Below are 19,826 nucleotides of genomic sequence, written 5' to 3'. Positions count from 1 at the left end.
ATTAACTGCCATATCTATTCTCACGTGTCTACAGCATTCTACTTCCTCCAAGTTCTGCCCATTTAAACTCAAGCTCCTAATAATGTCTCTTTTAAATTCTAAACCTCATAACCTTGTTTTCTATCTGTCTATCTACATCTCTGATGCCCATTCCCTTCGGGAACTCCCATCAAGGGGGTGGCCAAAGTATGTGTCTCCATTTATCCCTGTCCTCTCATGCCACAATTGCATACACAATTCCATGCATTCTTCCACCATTCCTCTCCCTTCAGTACTCTTATACTCTATTTCCCCATGTCACTGGTGGTCTTCTTTTAACACTAGCCCCTCTAATCATACTATCATATGCTCCCCTTTCCACATGCCCGAACCACCTTCAAGTATTACAATTCACCCACTCTACACTCCACAAATCATTCCTTTTGCATTTCCTGCCACACCAAATCTCTCATATGCCCTCTTATTATTTTCTTCAGTCAAACTAGTCAAGCCACTTGCTCCTTTCAAAGAGCTCATTTTCATAGCCTGGATTCTTGACCTGTGTGACTCATTCTATGACAATGTTTTGGCTGCATAGGTCAGGGTCAGGAAGACAATGCTGTCCCTTAACCCTTTTTTCACTTCCACACTTATACTCTACCTTCATTACTTTATTAAGGGACCTAATGACTCTTCAACCGTGTATTTCTCTCTCCATTATCTCTACCATCAAATTTACACAAGTTAACTCCTCAATACTTACATTCTCTCACCTTGTCCAGTCTTTCTCTCCCTATAACACAGTTTAGTACATTTTCTTCTTTCACTCAAGAAGTTTAAAGCTGAAGAGAATGAGCCTACTAAATCACTGAACACCTTAGTTCAGGTGATTTATTCCTCTTGTTTAAAGATGATTATCTAAGGAAAAAACTAACTGAACATGATTCACCTTAAAGTTACTTGGATTCAATCCCTTATCTGGCATATAAATTTAGAAAAGAAATAGGAGAGTGTAAGTTTTCATATGATAATGACATTTGCTGAAGGTGTATACAGTTTTTGTAACTTGTGAAGCAACTTTGCCACTTCTTGCCAGATAATGCTTGTGCATCACAGTATGTCATTGTTAAGTTTCAACTATAACCTCCACTCACGATTCCAATTCAAAGGTGGTGTATGTGCTTATTCCAACACCAACACACCTGTTGCACACCTCAAGGACCTTGAGTCCCTAAACTTTGATGTTATGTGGGTCAAGGTAGTAAGGAGACATTCCTTACTACCATACTCTTCCTCTGTTTCACCTACTACTCTCCTAATTTTACAAATTTTATATCCTTCTTCGATTAACTAAACCCCAGCCATGAGACTGTAACATCCTCCCACCCGCAAGCCGAGATCCTCTATATCGGAGATTTCAATGTTCACCATTGGGAATGGTTGAATTCCTCCCACATGGATGGTGGAGGGATTGAAGCCCTCATGTTCTCCATTCTCAATGATTCAGAACAAACTATCTCCCACCCTACCCATATTCCTGAATGCTGTGACCATTCTCCTAATATTGTGGATTTGTTTTTCACCTCTAGTCCATCCCACTGTAAATACACAACATCACCCAAATTGGTTCCTCTCATCACACTCTCATAAATGTATCTATTCTAACGGCACCTCTCCCTTCAGCAGCCTCTTCTAAGCGTAAATACTGGCATATCAACAAAGCTGACTGAAATAACTTATGTAAATTCTTTTCTGACTTTCCTTGTGTACATTACTATCTCTTGTGTGGTGATGCTTCTGTCTCTGTCAAATGCATAGAAGAGGTTACTCTTGCATGAATGGAAGCAATTATACCCTCTTCTTCCAAGATGATCTCTCCATCTAATCCATGGTTCAAATGTTCCTGTTCTGAGACCATTCAGACAAGGGAACAGCCATATCAGGCTTAGAAAAACTCACCTTCCTCTGGCTCCCATTCAGCTCTTATCACTGCCCCTAATCACTGCAAGCACGTTATCTGAGAGGCAAAGCATTCCTTTATTCATCCACTGATAGGTCTTTTTGGTCTTTAGCTAATGGCATCTCTAACAACTTCTGTCGCTCTACCTTTCCTTCACTTTCTGTTCTGATGGTACTATAGCTGTCTTTCCAGTAGATAAAGCATTTCTTTTTGGTTCCTGTTTCTCCTCTAACTTCACCTCGGATAACTCTAACATTCTTTCACCCCCTGATGCTCCTCTTACTAATCCTCTGCCTCTTCCTGTAATCTCTTTTCAGACTGTCTGAGAAGTGCTCCTTTCTCTGGACACAAGCAAGGATAAGGTCCTGATGGCATCCATCCCTGTGTTCTGAAAGAGCGTGCCTTTGAACTTGCACCCGTGCCTGCTTATCTGTTGTGTTTCTGCTTAAAAACAAAAACTATTCCTTCTTAGAAACATGCATTGATACATCCCATCCCCAAGAAGGATGACCATTCTGACACCTCTAATTATAGTTCTACTGCTTTGACATCTACCATTTCCAAAGTCTTTGAATCACTTCTCAACTCTCAACTCCCAAACCCTTAGACACCTCAAAAATCACAGTCTTCTCTCTGGTCACCAGTATGGCTTCTGTAAAGCAAGATCCACAAGTGATATTCTTTCCTATCTTACTAATGTCTGGTTATCATCATTGAAAGATTTTGGGGAGTCATGTGTGGGTGCACATTTGGGGTGGCTCAAGCTCTGAATGCTTACTTGACAGAGTTGAGTCAATAGTGATCCAAATTATAAACTGTCCCAGGCTAACATGCAAACTTGACCACCTTGCCCTACGCAGCAATGTTGGTTCACTTTCCCTCTTTTATAGGTATCAAATTGGTTTCTGCTCCCAAGAGCTGGTTGCCTGTGTACACCCACCATCAGCTAGACCATGCAATACTTGGCAAGCTGCTGCGTCACTTGATTATTGTGTGGCCGTCGGCAACTTAAGAGGTGGGCCATTTTGATATCTGCTTCTTTCCCTACATGTTGAAGCTCTGGATTTCTCTACCATCTCATGTTTTTCCCAACAACTATGGCCTGGCATATATCAAATGTCAGGTCTTTCACTTCCTCCAAAACTCATAAGTACTTTCCCTCGTCTTTTCTTTTTCCTTTTCATAATTTTCTCTATAATTTCAATTAAGGCCCAGCCTTGATGTGGACTTTTTTTTGTCTATGACATGACCTAAAAAAAAAAAGTCTGCAAACAATAAAACTATGTTCTAGACCTAGCAAAGATGTTTGTCAAAGATGAGGAAATTCTCACTTATACAGATTTCCAAAGGAAATAGATGCATCATCTAGTGTGGGTACATGCTTCTGACACATTAGTATCTTGGACAGAAATAGCTGATTACAAGGATGCCACAAACGAAAATCTATTTACAGACATTTCTCAGCTTGCTCTTAAAATACTTTCATTATCACATTCTAATATCAATTGTGAATATGTGCTCAGTCATATGAACCTTTTAAAACTGAAGCTCAATAACACAATATATACTGTAAGTACAAAAGCAATCTTGGCCATAAGATATGGGCTATGACAACATGAAAAGTGCTGTCTTAACCATGAACCACCTGAGTGTTGTAAGGAAAACTGGCACACTGAAAGCTCATAAAAAAACAGCATCACTAGAATATTTGCAAGAACCAACAATACATAGCAACATCATCAAAGAAGATGTGGCAGACTGGATATATTTTAACTATAGAAATCACTTCATGTAATGGTAAGTACTGGGACTGTATGATAATTGTAAATATCCATTTATCATTACAATTTCAATGTAGGTCCATCCCTTGTATGGATAATGATAATAAACATCTAAATAAGTTGAGTATCTTGTGGAAAAGCTCAACTTTACAATTAGTTACTTTTGTTTGCTCTTTTTCACTTTTATCTTGCACCTCCAGTTACTTTTTTTTGTGGGGGAGATCTATAGAGGTTTTTGGAGGAGAGGAAACATGGTTGAGAAAGAAGAGCTGAAAGTAAGTGAGCTTGGAATAGAGACCTGTGTGAAGAAACATCAGAAGCGATTGCGTACTGAATGACAAAAGGTGAGATTTAATGAAGATAAGGGAGTGGTTAAAGAATGGGAAGTATCTAGGGTAGCAGAGCTGGCATGTGCAAGAGATGCATGTGGCAGCTTAGAAAGGGTAGTGAGTAGTGGGATGACAAAGTAAAGTTCCTATTGAAAGAAAAATGTGTATGGGAGGAACCCATTGGGAAGGCATGTAAATCACTGGGAGAATTTTAAAAGAAAGCAGCAGGAGACCAAGAGAAAAGTGCAGGAATTGAAAGCAAGGGCAAATAAGGATTGAGGTATGCAAGTATCAGTAAGTATATGGGAGAATAATATTATTTTTGAAGGTTAGTAGGGTACAAAAAACAAGAGATCAAGTGGGAACATTTGTGAAGGGGGGAAAATGGGGAAGTAGTAACAGGTAGTGATGATGGGAGGATGAGATGGAGTGAGTATCATGAAGAACTGTTGAATGCGTTTCAGGATAGGGTCACAGATGTATGGCGTTTATGTCAAGAAGGTATGCGAAGTGCGAGACATGGAAAGTGCTTTGGTGAAGACATAAGATGTGGTGAAAACCTTGCCTAAGATGAAATGTGGCAAGGGATGGTAATGCAATTGAGTTTCAGAAAAAAAGAGTGCTAAGGATGTATGTAGCAATTATAAGGTTGTTTAATTTGTTTATGGATGGGGTTGTTATGGAGGTGAATGCAAGAGTTTTGGAAAGAGGGGCAAGTATGAAGTCTGTTGGGGATGAGAGAGCTTGGGAAGTGAGTCAGTTGTTGTTCGCTGATGATACAGCGCTGGTGGCTGATTCATGTGAGAAACTGCAGAAGCTGGTGACTGAGTTTGGTAAAGTGTGTGAAAGAAGAAAGTTAAGAGTAAATGTGAATAAGAGCAAGGTTATTAGGTACAGTAGGGTTGAGGGTCAAGTCAATTGGGAGGTGAGTTTGAATGGAGAAAAACTGGAGGAAGTGAAGTGTTTTAGATATCTGGGAGTGGATCTGGCAGCGGATGGAACCATGGAAGCGGAAGTGGATCATAGGGTGGGGGAGGGGGCGAAAATTCTGGGAGCCTTGAAGAATGTGTGGAAGTCGAATACATTATCTCGGAAAGCAAAAATGGGTATGTTTGAAGGAATAGTGGTTCCAACAATGTTGTATGGTTGCGAGGCGTGGGCTATGGATAGAGTTGTGCGCAGGAGGATGGATGTGCTGGAAATGAGATGTTTGAGGACAATGTGTGGTGTGAGGTGGTTTGATCGAGTGAGTAACGTAAGGGTAAGAGAGATGTGTGGAAATAAAAAGAGCGTGGTTGAGAGAGCAGAAGAGGGTGTTTTGAAATGGTTTGGGCACATGGAGAGAATGAGTGAGGAAAGATTGACCAAGAGGATATATGTGTCGGAGGTGGAGGGAACGAGGAGAAGAGGGAGACCAAATTGGAGGTGGAAAGATGGAGTGAAAAAGATTTTGTGTGATCGGGGCCTGAACATGCAGGAGGGTGAAAGGAGGGCAAGGAATAGAGTGAATTGGAGCGATGTGGTATACCGGGGTTGACGTGCTGTCAGTGGATTGAATCAAGGCATGTGAAGCGTCTGGGGTAAACCATGGAAAGCTGTGTAGGTATGTATATTTGCGTGTGTGGACGTATGTATATACATGTGTATGGGGGTGGGTTGGGCCATTTCTTTCGTCTGTTTTCTTGCGCTACCTCGCAAACACGGGAGACAGCGACAAAGAAAAAAAAAAAAAAAAAGTTTCTTAAGCACAAAAGAAAAAAGTATGCATGAGTGTTGATTGACAGAGTGATGGAGGTGACTGAATACAAAATAAGTGGGGAGCAAGGGAGTTTTCAGAAAGGTAAGGGTGTGTGGATCAGAATTTTGTGGTGCAATGACAAGAGGAAAAGAATCTAATGAAAAGTATGGAGCTGTATTGAGCTTTTAAGACTCTGGAGAAAGCATATGACAAATGCTGTAGGGAATGTGTTAAGGATATATGGGGTAAGGGGACAACTGTTGGATGGTGTTACAGCCTTATACAAAGGAGGAAATGCATGTGTAAGAGTGGATGGAGGGTTGACCGAAAGTTTCGGCATACATGTGGGTGCGAGGCAAAACTGTGTGATGTCACCATGGCTTTTCAACATGTATATGTATGGAATGATAAGAAAGATGAAAGTAAAACTAGGGAAAGTGGATGCAGAGACGGAGTGTGGTGGGGTATGGTGGCAAGTGATATGCTTGTTTGTGGATGATACTGTGTTGTCTGCTGAGAGGGAAGAGGAGTTGCAAAAGACTGTTTTATGATATGTGTAAGCACAGGTGACTGAAGGTAAAATTAAAATAATGGTGTTTGAAAGGAAACAATATAAGTATAGATTCTGCAAAGCCCTATACAGTGAAAGAAAAAAGTGTACTAAACTGAGTTACAGATATGAGGGGAGAAAGACTGGAAAAGGTGAGAGAAATTAATCATTCAGGAACTATCTTGTGTAAGTATGCTGACAGGGAAGGAGAGATAATGGAGAGAGCAGTACAGGGTAGAAGAGTCACTGGGTCCCTTGATAGAATAATGAGGGGCAGAGGTGTATGTTAGTGAAGAAAGGATTAAGGGACAGCATAGTCCTCCTGACCCTGACCTATGCAGCTGAAACATGGACATGGAATGAATCACAGAGATCAAGAATCCAGGCTGTGGAAATGAGCTATTCGAGAGGCACATGTGGTATGACGTGATGGTATGAAGAAAGAAATGAGGGGATTATGAGATATTTGTTATGGTAGCGAATGCAAAGGGAATAAACTGTGGAGGTAGAGTGCATAAAACGCAATACTTAGAAGGGGTTTGGACATGTTGAAAAAATGCCAGACAGGAAGGTTAAAAAGAAAGGGCATGAAAGTATGATTAAAGGGGTTGGTATGAGAGGAAGACCACATGTGACATGAATTAACGGAGTGGAAGAGTAATGGAGGGAGAGAAATTGTGAAAGAATGCATGGAATGGTGTATGCGAGGGAGGTAGATAAGGATAGAGATACATGGAGACTCTTTTGCTAAACCCACCACCTTGATGGTAGTTCCCAGAGGGAACAGGCATCAGCAACAGATAGACAGATACAGTAATCCCAATGGTGTTGTACAGATGAGGCATAGGATATTGATGAGAAAACACAGAAGAGGGTGAATATGTCAGAAAAGAATAGTATAAAAACAACATGTGAAGAGAGAAGGGTAGATTAAGAAATGATAAGGTAAGAGACAGGTGTGGTAATAAGAGGAGTATGGCTAAGACAGCTGAAGATTGTGTGTTGAAATGGCTGGGACATATGGAGAGCATGGGAGAAGAGAGATGACTAAGAGAATATTCATTTCAGAGGTGGAGGGGGACAGGAGAAGGGGAAGACCAAATTGGAGATGGAAGGACAGAAGGACAGAGTGAATAAGAATTTGAGTCTGCCAGGCCTGAACATGCAGGAGTGAGAAAGGTGTGCAAGGGATACAGCAAACTGAAGTTATGTAGTACACAGGGGGTGATGGACTATCAATGGACTGAACCAGGGCACACAGAGCATTCAGGAGAAATTACAGAAAGGTCTGTGTTGCATGGCTGTGGATAAGGGGCTGTGATGTATTTCACAAGACAACTAGAGAACAGATGTCAGTGAAAGAAGCCTTTTCTTAATCTGTTCCTTGTGCTACCTCACTAATGCAGAAAATGGCAAACAATTGTGAAAAAAAATCTAGAAAAGACTTTAAGAGAACATTAAAAGATCTACCCATACACAGCTCAGGGTTTTGATGAACTTTCATTGTATGTGTTAAAGATATGTGCAGATACATTACACAAACCTTTTGTGGAAAGGGGCACAAATCATATCTAGCTATATGAAAGGAGATATAACACAAATTGAACTACAGACCACTTTCACTGATAGGTACATTTTGTAAAATTCTGGAAAAGGTGATCAGATAGAAAATGGATGATCTTTTAGAGAATATAAATTACCTACGTTAGAGACAAAAGGGTTTCAAGGAGAGGAGGTCATTTGTAATGAACCTCTTTAATTTCTAAGAGAAAGTCAGCTGTCTTAGACAAAAGAGAAGGCGAGGTGAACTCTCTGTGTCCGGACAGCCAGAGAGCATTTGACAATGCTCTGCATGGGAGGCTGATTAAGAAACTGGATCATCAAGCAGGAATTTGAGGGAGACTCATTCAATGGATAGATCATCATCAAAGTGGAAGGGAAAAAAAAGGATGCATGTTAGGATGCAGCAGAGTAGTGCAGAGTTCTGTCCTAAGACCATACTCTTCTTTACCTATATAAATGACTTGCTTGAAGGTATGGATTCCTACCTAATTATGTTTGCAGACGATATAAAGGTCATGACGGAAGTAAAAAGCATGGAGAATGACATCAACTTACTTGAGGACCTTAACAGACTCCAAACCAGGTATAATAAATGGTTGATGGAGTTCAACTCAAGTAAATGGAAAGTAATAGGATAGGTCAGAGTGAAAGAAGACCTTGATATGATTATCATCAGGTAGGAAACAAGCTGCAAGAATTTATGCATGATAAAGACTTGGAGCCATTGTACAAAGGCAAAGGGGATAAGAGTGAGTGCTCAAATTACAGAGGTATAAGTTTGTTGAGTATTCCTGGTAAATTATATGGGAGGGTATTGACTGAGAGGGTGAAGGCATGTACAGAGCATCAGATTGGGGAAGAGCAGTGTGGTTTCAGAAGTGGTAGAGGATGTGTGGATCAGGTGTTTGCTTTGAAGAATGTATGTGAGAAATACTTAGAAAAGCAAATGGATTTGTATGTAGCATTTATGGATCTGGAGAAGGCATATGATAGAGTTGATAGAGATGCTCTGTGGAAGGTATTGGGAATATATGGTGTGGGAGGCACGTTGTTAGAAGCAGTGAAAAGTTTTTATCAAGGATGCAAGGCATGTGTACGTGTAGGAAGAGAGGAAAGTGATTGGTTCTCAGTGAATGTAGGTTTGCGGCAGGGGTGTGTGATGTCTCCATGGTTGTTTAATTTGTTTATGGATGCGGTTGTTAGGGAGGTGAATGCAAGAGTTTTGGAAAGAGGGGCAAGTATGGAGTCTGTTGGGGATGAGAGAGCTTGGGAAGTGAGTCAGTTGTTGTTCGCTGATGATACAGCGCTGGTGGCTGATTCATGTGAGAAACTGCAGAAGCTGGTGACTGAGTTTGGTAAAGTGTGTGAAAGAAGAAAGTTAAGAGTAAATGTGAATAAGAGCAAGGTTATTAGGTACAGTAGGGTTGAGGGTCAAGTCAATTGGGAGGTGAGTTTGAATGGAGAAAAACTGGAGGAAGTGAAGTGTTTTAGATATCTGGGAGTGGATCTGGCAGCGGATGGAACCATGGAAGCGGAAGTGGATCATAGGGTGGGGGAGGGGGCGAAAATTCTGGGAGCCTTGAAGAATGTGTGGAAGTCGAGAACATTATCTCGGAAAGCAAAAATGGGTATGTTTGAAGGAATAGTGGTTCCAACAATGTTGTATGGTTGCGAGGCGTGGGCTATGGATAGAGTTGTGCGCAGGAGGATGGATGTGCTGGAAATGAGATGTCTGAGGACAATGTGTGGTGTGAGGTGGTTTGATCGAGTAAGTAACGTAAGGGTAAGAGAGACGTGTGGAAATAAAAAGAGCGTGGTTGAGAGAGCAGAAGAGGGTGTTTTGAAATGGTTTGGGCATGTGGAGAGAATGAGTGAGGAAAGATTGACCAAGAGGATATATGTGTCGGAGGTGGAGGGAACGAGGAGAAGAGGGAGACCAAATTGGAGGTGGAAAGATGGAGTGAAAAAGATTTTGTGTGATCGGGGCCTGAACATGCAGGAGGGTGAAAGGAAGGCAAGGAATAGAGTGAATTGGAGCGATGTGGTATACCGGGGTTGACGTGCTGTCAGTGGATTGAATCAAGGCATGTGAAGCGTCTGGGGTAAACCATGGAAAGCTGTGTAGGTATGTATATTTGCGTGTGTGGACGTATGTATATACATGTGTATGGGGATGGGTTGGGCCATTTCTTTCGTCTGTTTCCTTGCGCTACCTCGCAAACGTGGGAGACAGCAGCAAAAAAAAAAAAAAAAAAAAAAAAAAAAAAAAAAAAAAAGACTTGGAGATGGCACTGTTACCAGAGTCCCACCTTAGGAGAATAATTGTGGAGGTCAACTATCTGTTAACAAATATCTGAAATACATTTAGGTTCATGGATAAGGAAACATTCAGCAGGCTGCTCACATCAAACATAAGGCCAAAACTACAATAAGCACCAAACAACCACCTCCTGGATGAACAAATAAACACTAAACAAGTGCCCACCCAGATCACTCGATAACCACTAAACAACCTAATAAGCACTACACAACTATGTGTTTCTCAAGTTTGATAATTAGATCTAAACAAGCTTGAAAGCTAATACAGAAGGTCCAGGGAACAGCAACAAAGACAGTACCAAAACTAACCCTTAAAGCCTCCAGAGAGATATTCATGCACGATAAATGATGCCTCTAGAAGGATATCTATACACTGTATTTTGCAACTCAGTTTCAAGGCCATGCGCCAAGCATTGGTGGTGGATGAGGCGACAGTGCACAATAATTTCATCCCACACTCAGCTATGCTTTTGAAAACATGTTTTTGTGAGCCTTCTAGGAAAGGCACTGAGCAGCTTCTACCTATATTTAGGGAACCCAGTATATGATCCTCAATCATTTGATGATGACCTGTCTTTGAAGGCTGACCAAAATAGGGCAGGTGAAAGATTTCTAACAAAAGTTGAAGCAGTGTTGCCAGCTTATTATTTGCTTTTTATTTATTTTGCTTTGCCGCTGTCTCCCGCGTTAGCAAGGTAGCGCAAGGAAACAGACGAAATAATGGCCCAACCCACCCACATACACATGTATTTACATACACATCCACACACGCAAATATACATACCTATACATCTCAATGCATACATATATATACTCACAGACATATACATATACACACATGTACATAATTCATACTGTCTGCCTTTATTTATTTCCATCACCACCCCGCCACACATGGAATAACAGCCCCCTCCCCCCTCATGTGTGCGAGGTAGTGCTAGGAAAAGACAACAAAGGCCCCATTCGTTCACACTCAGTCTCTAGCTGTCATGTAATAATGCACTGAAACCACAGCTCCCTTTCCACATCCAGGCCCCACACAACTTTCCATGGTTTACCCTAGACGTTTCACATGCCCTGGTTCAATCCATTGACAGCACGTCGACCATGGTATACCACATCGTTCCAATTCACTCTATTCCTTGCATGCCTTTCACCCTCCTGCATGTTCAGGCCCCGATCATTCAAAATCTTTTTCACTCCATCTTTCCACCTCCAATTTGGTCTCCCACTTCTCATTCCCTCCACCTCTGATACATATATCCTCTTGGTCAATCTTTCCTCACTCATTCTCTCCATGTGACCAAACCATTTCAAAACACCCTCTTCTGCTCTCTCAACCAAACTCTTTTTATTTCCACACATCTCTCTTACCCTTACATTACTTACTCGATCAAACCACCTCACATCACATATTGTCCTCAAACATCTCATTTCCAGCACATCCACCCTCCTGTGCACAACTCTGCCTATAGCCCATGCCTCGCAACCATACAACATTGCTGGAACCACTATTCCTTCAAACATACCCATTTTTGCTTTCCAAGATAATGTTCTCGACTTTCACACATTCTTCAAGGCTCCCAGAATTTTCGCCCCCTCCCCACCCTATGATTCACTTCTGCTTCCATGGTTCCATCTGCTGCCAGATCCACTCCCAGATATCCAAAATGCTTTACTTCCTCCAGTTTTTCTCCATTCAAACTTACCTCCCAATTGACTTGACCCTCAACCCTACTGTACCTAATAACCTTGCTCTTATTCACACTTACTCTCAACTTTCTTCTTTCACACACTTTACCAAACTCAGTCACCAGCTTCTGCAGTTTCTCACACGAATCAGTCACCAGTGCTGTATCATCAGCGAACAACAACTGACTTACTTCCCAAGCTCTCTCATCCCCAACAGACTCCATACTTGCCCCTCTTTCCAAAACTCTTGCATTCATCTCCCTAACAACCCCATCCATAAACAAATTAAACAACCATGGAGACATCAAACACCCCTGCCGCAAACCTACATTCACAGAGAACAAATCACTTTCCTCTCTTCCTACACGTACACATGCCTTACATCCTCGATAAAAGCTTTTCACTGCTTATAACAACTTGCCTCCAATACCATATATTCTTAGTACCTTCCACAGAGCATCTCTATCAACTCAATCATATGCCTTCTCCAGATCCATAAATGCTACATACTAATCCATTTGCTTTTCTAAGTATTTCTCACATACATTCTTCAAAGTAAACACCTGATCCACACATCCTCTACCACTTCTGAAACCACACTGCTCTTCCCCAATCTGATGCTCTGTACATGCCTTTATCCTCTCAATCAATACCCTCCCATATAATTTACCAGGAATACTCAACAAACTTATACCTCTGTAATTTGAGCACTCACTCTTATCCCCTTTGCCTTTGTACAATGGCACTATGCAAGCATTCCGCCAATCCCCAGGCACCTTACCATGAGCCATACATACATTAAATAACCTTACCAACCAGTCAACAATACAGTCACCCCCTTTTTTAATATATTCCACTGCAATACCATCCAAACTTGCTGCCTTGCCAGCTTTCATCTTCCGCAAAGCTTTTACTACCTCCTCTGTTTACCAAATCATTCTCCCTAACCCTCTCACTTTGCACACCACCTCGACCAAAACACCCTATATCTGCCACTCTATCATCAAACACATTCAACACACCTTCAAAATACTCACTCCATCTCCTTCTCACATCACCACTACTTGTTATCACCTCCACATTAGCCCCCTTCACTGAAGTTCCCATTTACTCCATTGTCTTACGCACTTTATTTACCTCCTTCCAAAACATCTTTTTATTTTCCCTAAAATTTAATGACACTCTCTCACCCCAACTCTCATTTGCCCTCTTTTTCACCTCTTGCACCTTTCTCTTGACCTCCTGCCTCTTTCTCTTATATATCTCCCACTCATTAGCATTTTTTCCCTGCAAAAATCGTCCAAATGCCTCTCTCTTCTCTTTCACTAATAATCTTACTTCTTCATCCCACCACTCACTACCCTTTCTAATCAACCCACCTTCCACGCTTCTCATGCCACAAGCATCTTTTGCGCAAGCCATCACTGATTCCCTAAATACATCCCATTCCTCCCCCACTCCCCTTACCTCCTTTGTTCTCACCATTTTCCATTCTGTACTCAGTCTCTCCTGGTACTTCCTCACACAAGTCTCCTTCCCAAGCTCACTTACTCTCACCACTCTCTTCACCCCAACATTCTCTCTTCTTTTCTGAAAACCCCTGCAAATCTTCACCTTCGCTTCCACAAGATAATGATCAGACATCCCTCCAGTTGCACCTCTCAGAAGTCTCTCTTTCACTCACCTATCAATCAACACATAATCCAATAACGCTCTCTGACCATTTCTCCTATTTACATACGTATACTTATGTATATCTCACTTTTAAAACCAGGTATTCCCAATCACCAGTCCTTTTCCAGCACATAAATCTACAAGCTCTTCACCATTTCCATTTACAACAGTGAACACCCCATGTATACCAATTATTCCCTCAACTGCCACATTACTCACCTTTGCATTCAAATTGCCCATCACTTTAACCCGGTCTTGTGCATCAAAACCACTAACACACTCATTCAGCTGCTCCCAAAACACTTGCCTCTCATGATCTTTCTTCTCAAGCCCAGGTGCATATGCACCAATAATCACCCATCTCTCTCCATCAACTTTCAGTTTTACCCATATCAATCTAGAGTTTACTTTCTTACACTCTATCACATACTCCCACAACTCCTGTTTCAGGAGTAGTGCTACTCCTTCCCTTGCTCTTGTCCTCTCACTAACCCGTGACTTTACTCCCAAGACATTCCCAAACCACTCTTCCCCTTTACCCTTGAGCTTCGTTTCACTCAGAGCCAAAACATCCAGGTTCCTTTCCTCAAACATACTACCTATCTCTCCTTTTTTCTCATCTTGGTTACATCCACACATATTTAGACACCCCAATTTGAGCCTTCGAGGAGGATGAGCACTCCCCGCGTGACTCCTTCTTCTGTTTCCCCTTTTAGAAAGTTAAAATACAAGGAGGGGAGGGTTTCCATCCCCCCACTCCCGTCCCCCTTAGTCGCCTTCTACAACACGTGAGGAATGTGTGGGAAGTATTCTTTCTCCTCTATCCCCAGCTTATAAAAGGCTTTAAATCAGCCCACTTTCGAAGAGAGAAGAGTGAGGAAGGACCTGATCATGACCTAAGAGATCAATGATGTAGACAGCAAACAGTTCTTTGGGAAAAATGTAGGGATAGAACAACCAGAGGACATGACATGAAAATTGGAAAGAAACTTGTTAAAAAATGTAAGGAAGTACTTTTGTGTGAGTGGTGAATGAATGGAATAAAAAATTAAAGACATGGCTCATACAGACAGACATCTTACAAAACTGAAAAAGTATAATAAACAATGTTCAAAAAATGGGGCCCTAAAAATGTGAAACCCCTTCCCCATTCAGTTAGAGTATGTATTTCCAAACAAATAATTAAAGAGTATTACAGCTACCCTATAAGTGGGATAGTTACTTCATTCACTGAATACAGAGATGATTCACCCTTGCACAGTATCTGAATATTACTTCCAATTTTCTAGATACTGTACAAGCTTTACTATTTGTGAAGTTTCTGGAGTATCTATGACAAATGTTATATTGACAATAAGTAAGTGTTCTGAGTTTCGTGATAAGATTACATATCTGCTAAAGTATATGGCAAACTCATGAGGAATTCTAGAATGAATGAAGAGAAACTGAGTTTCAAACATCAAGTAATTACCCCACTTTGAGATCCCATTTTACAAAAATAAGCTGCATTAGCCCCACTAGGAGATTCCAATCAAATTTGAGTTCACAAAAATAATAATAAAAATATAAGATGCAGATCAAACAGGAGAAAATGAAAGAGAAGTGAGGGTAGTGGAAGAATGCAAACATGAGTCATCAGCATACAAGTGACATGTTATTCACAGAAGCAGGAATCACAAAAAATGGAGGAAAAGGCTAGAAGACATGAATTAACACTAAGGAACAGTACTAATGATAGGAAAATAAACAGGCAGATCATTCTTCAATTACAAAAATTTTACTAATGAAAAGTTATTCTATGTGAGAGACTTAGGGTGTTCTATGCTGCATACCTCGACATCTCAAAGTTTTCAACATGATGCTGCATTAGGGTGTGATCTACTCCCTAAATTTGGCTTTCGTTCCTTACTTTGTTCTTTCATTACCAGAACAGCTCTATATGAAAGAACTAAGTATGAAAAGAAAGCCAAACATTGGGAACTTGGATATCAACCCTACAGCCACATCTTGTCAAAAGCTTTGAGATATCATGGCAGCAATTCAAAACATCCCAAGTCTCTTAAAGAGAACGAGAGGGCATATGAAAGGATATCATCAGGGGATCTTGCTTGTCAAAACCATGCTGATGATCCGAGAGAAAACTGAAATTCAAGATGCATAATCCTTTAATAAGACCTCTTGCTCATCTATGTTTACTAAGTACAGGAGACCTCACTTAAAACTATGATCCTTAGTTTTGCATGATTAATAAATCTCAGTTGATCTATGATGGCAAGAGATACATAAGGCCTCATTATGCAACAAGCACATATGAGTTTATCATTTACCTTAAAGCCATGGTATGGACAGGCTGTCACAAGAGACTTTTAAGTGTACAGGAAATCAGGGAATATTTGGTTCAAAGGAATGAGGAGTCTAGCAATACTAATGACAATATATATGATAATGATAAAAAGAACCAAGTTCATCCAAACATTGTATAAATAAGGTGGTGACACTCAAGACGTGTCAACATGCTAACTCGGCAATACACTACTACCGGGAGTTTTTATTTCTCCAAGCATGAGTTGAGGCCTATTTCACTTGTATCTCTGTTCTTATCTTACTCTTATACAATATTTTCTTTACTTCAAAAACACCCATCTATCAGAGGCACTAAGATATTCATGTACCTGCTTAAGGAGCTGATGAACAAAGAATTGAGAAGATATTCAAAGATTTTGGATTCAAAGACTTTGGAAAGTGCAGGATCACAACAAAAGAGTGACTTTTGGAAAGAGGTACACCTATATCTTCATTTTCAAAAGGTTCACAACAGAGGGAAAGTCATGAACACTTGAAAATGTGGTTTGACATTCCTTGTATAAGATATTCAGAAGTTTCAGAAGTTACTGGTTCTTTCAAAAAATGAAAATGAGAAAAATAACACTAAGAAATGAACAAGATCAAATTTCAGTTTTAATAGTGAAGGCACAATTAGCTTGGTGCATGAAATACGAGACAAGAATCTCTTGATGACATTTAAGCGAAAATAAAGATGTATCTTAACAACAGGAAGATGAATGTGAATGTTTGGATCAAATTAGAAAAAAATAAAACATATAGGCAAAAGTTTTCTGAATAGGTTCAAGAGGACTTTAACAATTATCAAAATGTCACAGATACAGCATTAATAATGGATCCCCATTTCAAATAAAACATCCTGGAAATAGGGAACATCAACTCTGGTATCACAATTTCTAAAACTGATCATACAAAACTTTAGCAACAGATCAAAAGAAATCAATATGAACTACTAAGGTTTTTGTAGATTTGACTCCTGAAAGTGGAAAGAGAAGAGAAAAAATGAAAGAAAATTCCATGCATCACTGTTTGAGGAAAGAAAGACATGCACCTGGTCTCATTCAGTAAATGAACTCATTCATATCAGGACACCAAGTGAATGCTTGATAATCATCCACACTGGAGACTATTTGTGTGGATTAGTGCATGCACAAATGGAAAAGCAGTTCCCAATGGATGATTCATACCAGTGTGTAAACTTTATCATAACACTGAAGTAGTACGAAAAACAGTGCTTATCTTAATACTGTGCACTTAAGCTGAAAATATGAAATATAAAAACAAAGTAACTGGTATGACTCATAGAAAATGAAATACAATATCATTTACCTGTCAAAACTGCCAATGACAAGAGCTTGACCACTGGGACTTGAAACTGCACAGGAAAATTCACGTTCACTTAAGTCCCTGCTGTAGTCAAACTGCTGGTGTATTTTACCATTCTTGGTGTACATAACAATACGCTTATCACATCCAGCAACGATTATGTTGTTGTTTGTCCATGCCATAGCATAGGGAGGTACAGGATGGGATATAATTTTACCCTGAAAAATAACGAGATGTAACCACATCATCTAAGACACTGCTAGGGGCAAACATTGTGCCTACAACAATGTTACCAAAATAACATACGAACATCATTATATAAATTATGATATTTTGCTCTACGATGGAACAAAGGGATAAGTTACATATGACTACAGCTATATAATACAAATATGCAATAAGTTGGTATTCTATAAGAGTCACAAGGAAAGTTTAATACAGGTAAAGTCAATAAGAATCAAATATGTCATATTGTGACTATCAGAACATTTTCTTGGATAGCATAGCAAGGAAAATTCTCCAATTCAAAAACTGTTCAAAGTCATCAAACTGTTTAGAAACCTCAAATACCCTCTTAATCTTCTCCTTTCCATGGTAGGAAAATTCATGACCTCTACCCTCTCACCATAATTCATGTCTTATTCAGACACCATCTTTGCAACCCCACCTTTGGACCTTTCCTCAGTTCTTTAGACTTAAGAGTAGTACTCACTCTTGAGAAGCATATTCAAAAGTCTGACAACCAAACTTAAAAAGCACATTCATTTCTGGTCCTGTTTGGATTTTAATTGACTTGCTGAACATTTCCTTTTCCATATACTTATATGTAATTCAAATATTTGCTAGCAGCCAAATGGTTTCCTGTAGAATTCTCCTGAGGTACTGTTCTTTTCACAGTTTAGGTACAAATGCTGACCCCAAGTTCCTCTCACATGAAGAGTCCTTTAACTAATTTCATTCTAGGTTACATTCATATCAAGGCCTTTTTTGTTGTCTCCCATCCTCATTCCTTAGCAGTCATACTAGTTGAATTTCATCAACCTTGCATCAGTCCGTTAGAGCCTCTCAAAATAAATGTATAATGAATATAATTACTGCTTTTCTTTACTGCTTTCAATACCTTATCATCATCCACAAACACATCTAGAACTGAGTCTAGTACTTCTGGCAAGTCACTTACATACACCACAAAGAGCAACACACAAATAGTCACCTCAATCCATTTCCACTCTGTTTCCATGATAACCTATATTTTCTTACACTTGTTGAAATCTTTAATTATAAGAGCTTTACTATCTCCAATGAGTGCATGTTTTGCTACTTCTGCAACATCATGATCATTCCTTCATTAATATTTCTAAATATTAGTTCTGGTTCATCACAATGCTTTGGAGGACTTTAAAACATCATCACTAGGTAACCCTTTCTGATTGCTTGATGGTAAATCCCTACATATTTCCTTGAAGTCATTCCTTATCAGAGTTCAATCCCCTCTTCCTTTGTCATCCCTTTCCCTCCTTGCTATCATCTATCCCTTTGGTCAGATTAGATCAGACCTTATCTCTTTAGTATGTCTCGAAGCCAGAACTCAAACAATATCTGGTTTATTTCCTGTAATTTGCTCCTTGAACTCAAGTGTTTTTGATATCTGGGAGTGGACTTAGCAGTGGACGGAATCATGGAAGCGGATGTGAGTCACGGAGTGGGGGAGGGGGCAAAGGTTCTGGGTGTGTTGAAGAATGTGTGGAAAGCGAGAACGTTATCTTGGAGAGCAATAATGGGTATCTTTGAGGGAATAGTGGTTCCAACAATGTTATGTGGTTGCAAGGCTTGGGCTTTAGATAGGGTTGTGTGGAGGAGGGTGGATGTGTTGGAAATGAGATGTTTGAGGACAATATGTGGTGTGAGGTGGTTTGATCAAGTAAGTAATGAAAGGGTAAGAGAGATGTGTGGTAATAAAAAGAGTGTGGTTGAGAGAGAAGAAGGTGTGTTGAAATGGTTTGGACACATGGAGAGAATGAGTGAGGAAAGATTGACAAAGAGGATATATGTGTCAGAGGTGGAGGGAAGAAGGAGAAGCAGGAGACCAAATTGGAGGTGGAATGGTGGAGTGAATAAGATTTTGAGCGATTGGGGTCTGAACATACAGGAGGGGGAAAGGAGTGCAAGGAATAGAGTGAATTGGAACGATGTAGTATACTGGGGTTGAAGTGCTGTTAATGGATTGAACAAGGGCATTTGAAGTGTTTGGGGCAAACCATGGAAAGGTCTGTGGGGTTTGGATATGGAAAGGGAGCTGTGGTCTTCATGCATTACACATGACAGCTAGAGAATGAGTGTGAATGAATGTGGCCTTTTTTGTCTGTTCCTGGTGCTACCTCGCTGGGGGGGATGCTATTTCATGTGTGGCAGGGTGGCGAAAGAAATGGATGAAGGCAGCAAGTATGAATATGTACATGTGTATATGTCTGTGTATGTATATATATGTGTACGTTAGCATGTATGTATTTATATGTGTGTGTGAGGGCATTCATGTATATACATGTGTAAATGGGTGGGTTGGGCCATTCCA

The 19,826-nt window shown here is 40.3% G+C and overlaps 1 protein-coding gene across 1 annotated transcript in view; it reads right to left on the bottom strand.

Moving 5' to 3' along the window:
• Oseg2 (intraflagellar transport protein Oseg2) overlaps positions 1-19,826 on the bottom strand; it is a 560,852-nt gene that overhangs the window by 475,396 nt on the left and 65,630 nt on the right. The window contains exon 5 of the mRNA XM_071675913.1: positions 17,258-17,472. Coding sequence (XP_071532014.1) covers positions 17,258-17,472 — 215 coding nt within the window. The remainder of the gene's footprint in view (positions 1-17,257; positions 17,473-19,826) is intronic.

Source organism: Panulirus ornatus, chromosome 21, assembly GCF_036320965.1.
Source record: "Panulirus ornatus isolate Po-2019 chromosome 21, ASM3632096v1, whole genome shotgun sequence".
Classification (NCBI taxonomy): Eukaryota; Metazoa; Arthropoda; class Malacostraca; order Decapoda; family Palinuridae; genus Panulirus; species Panulirus ornatus.
Note: the sequence above shows the minus strand (reverse complement) of the source record. Positions and strands in the feature narration are given on the sequence as shown.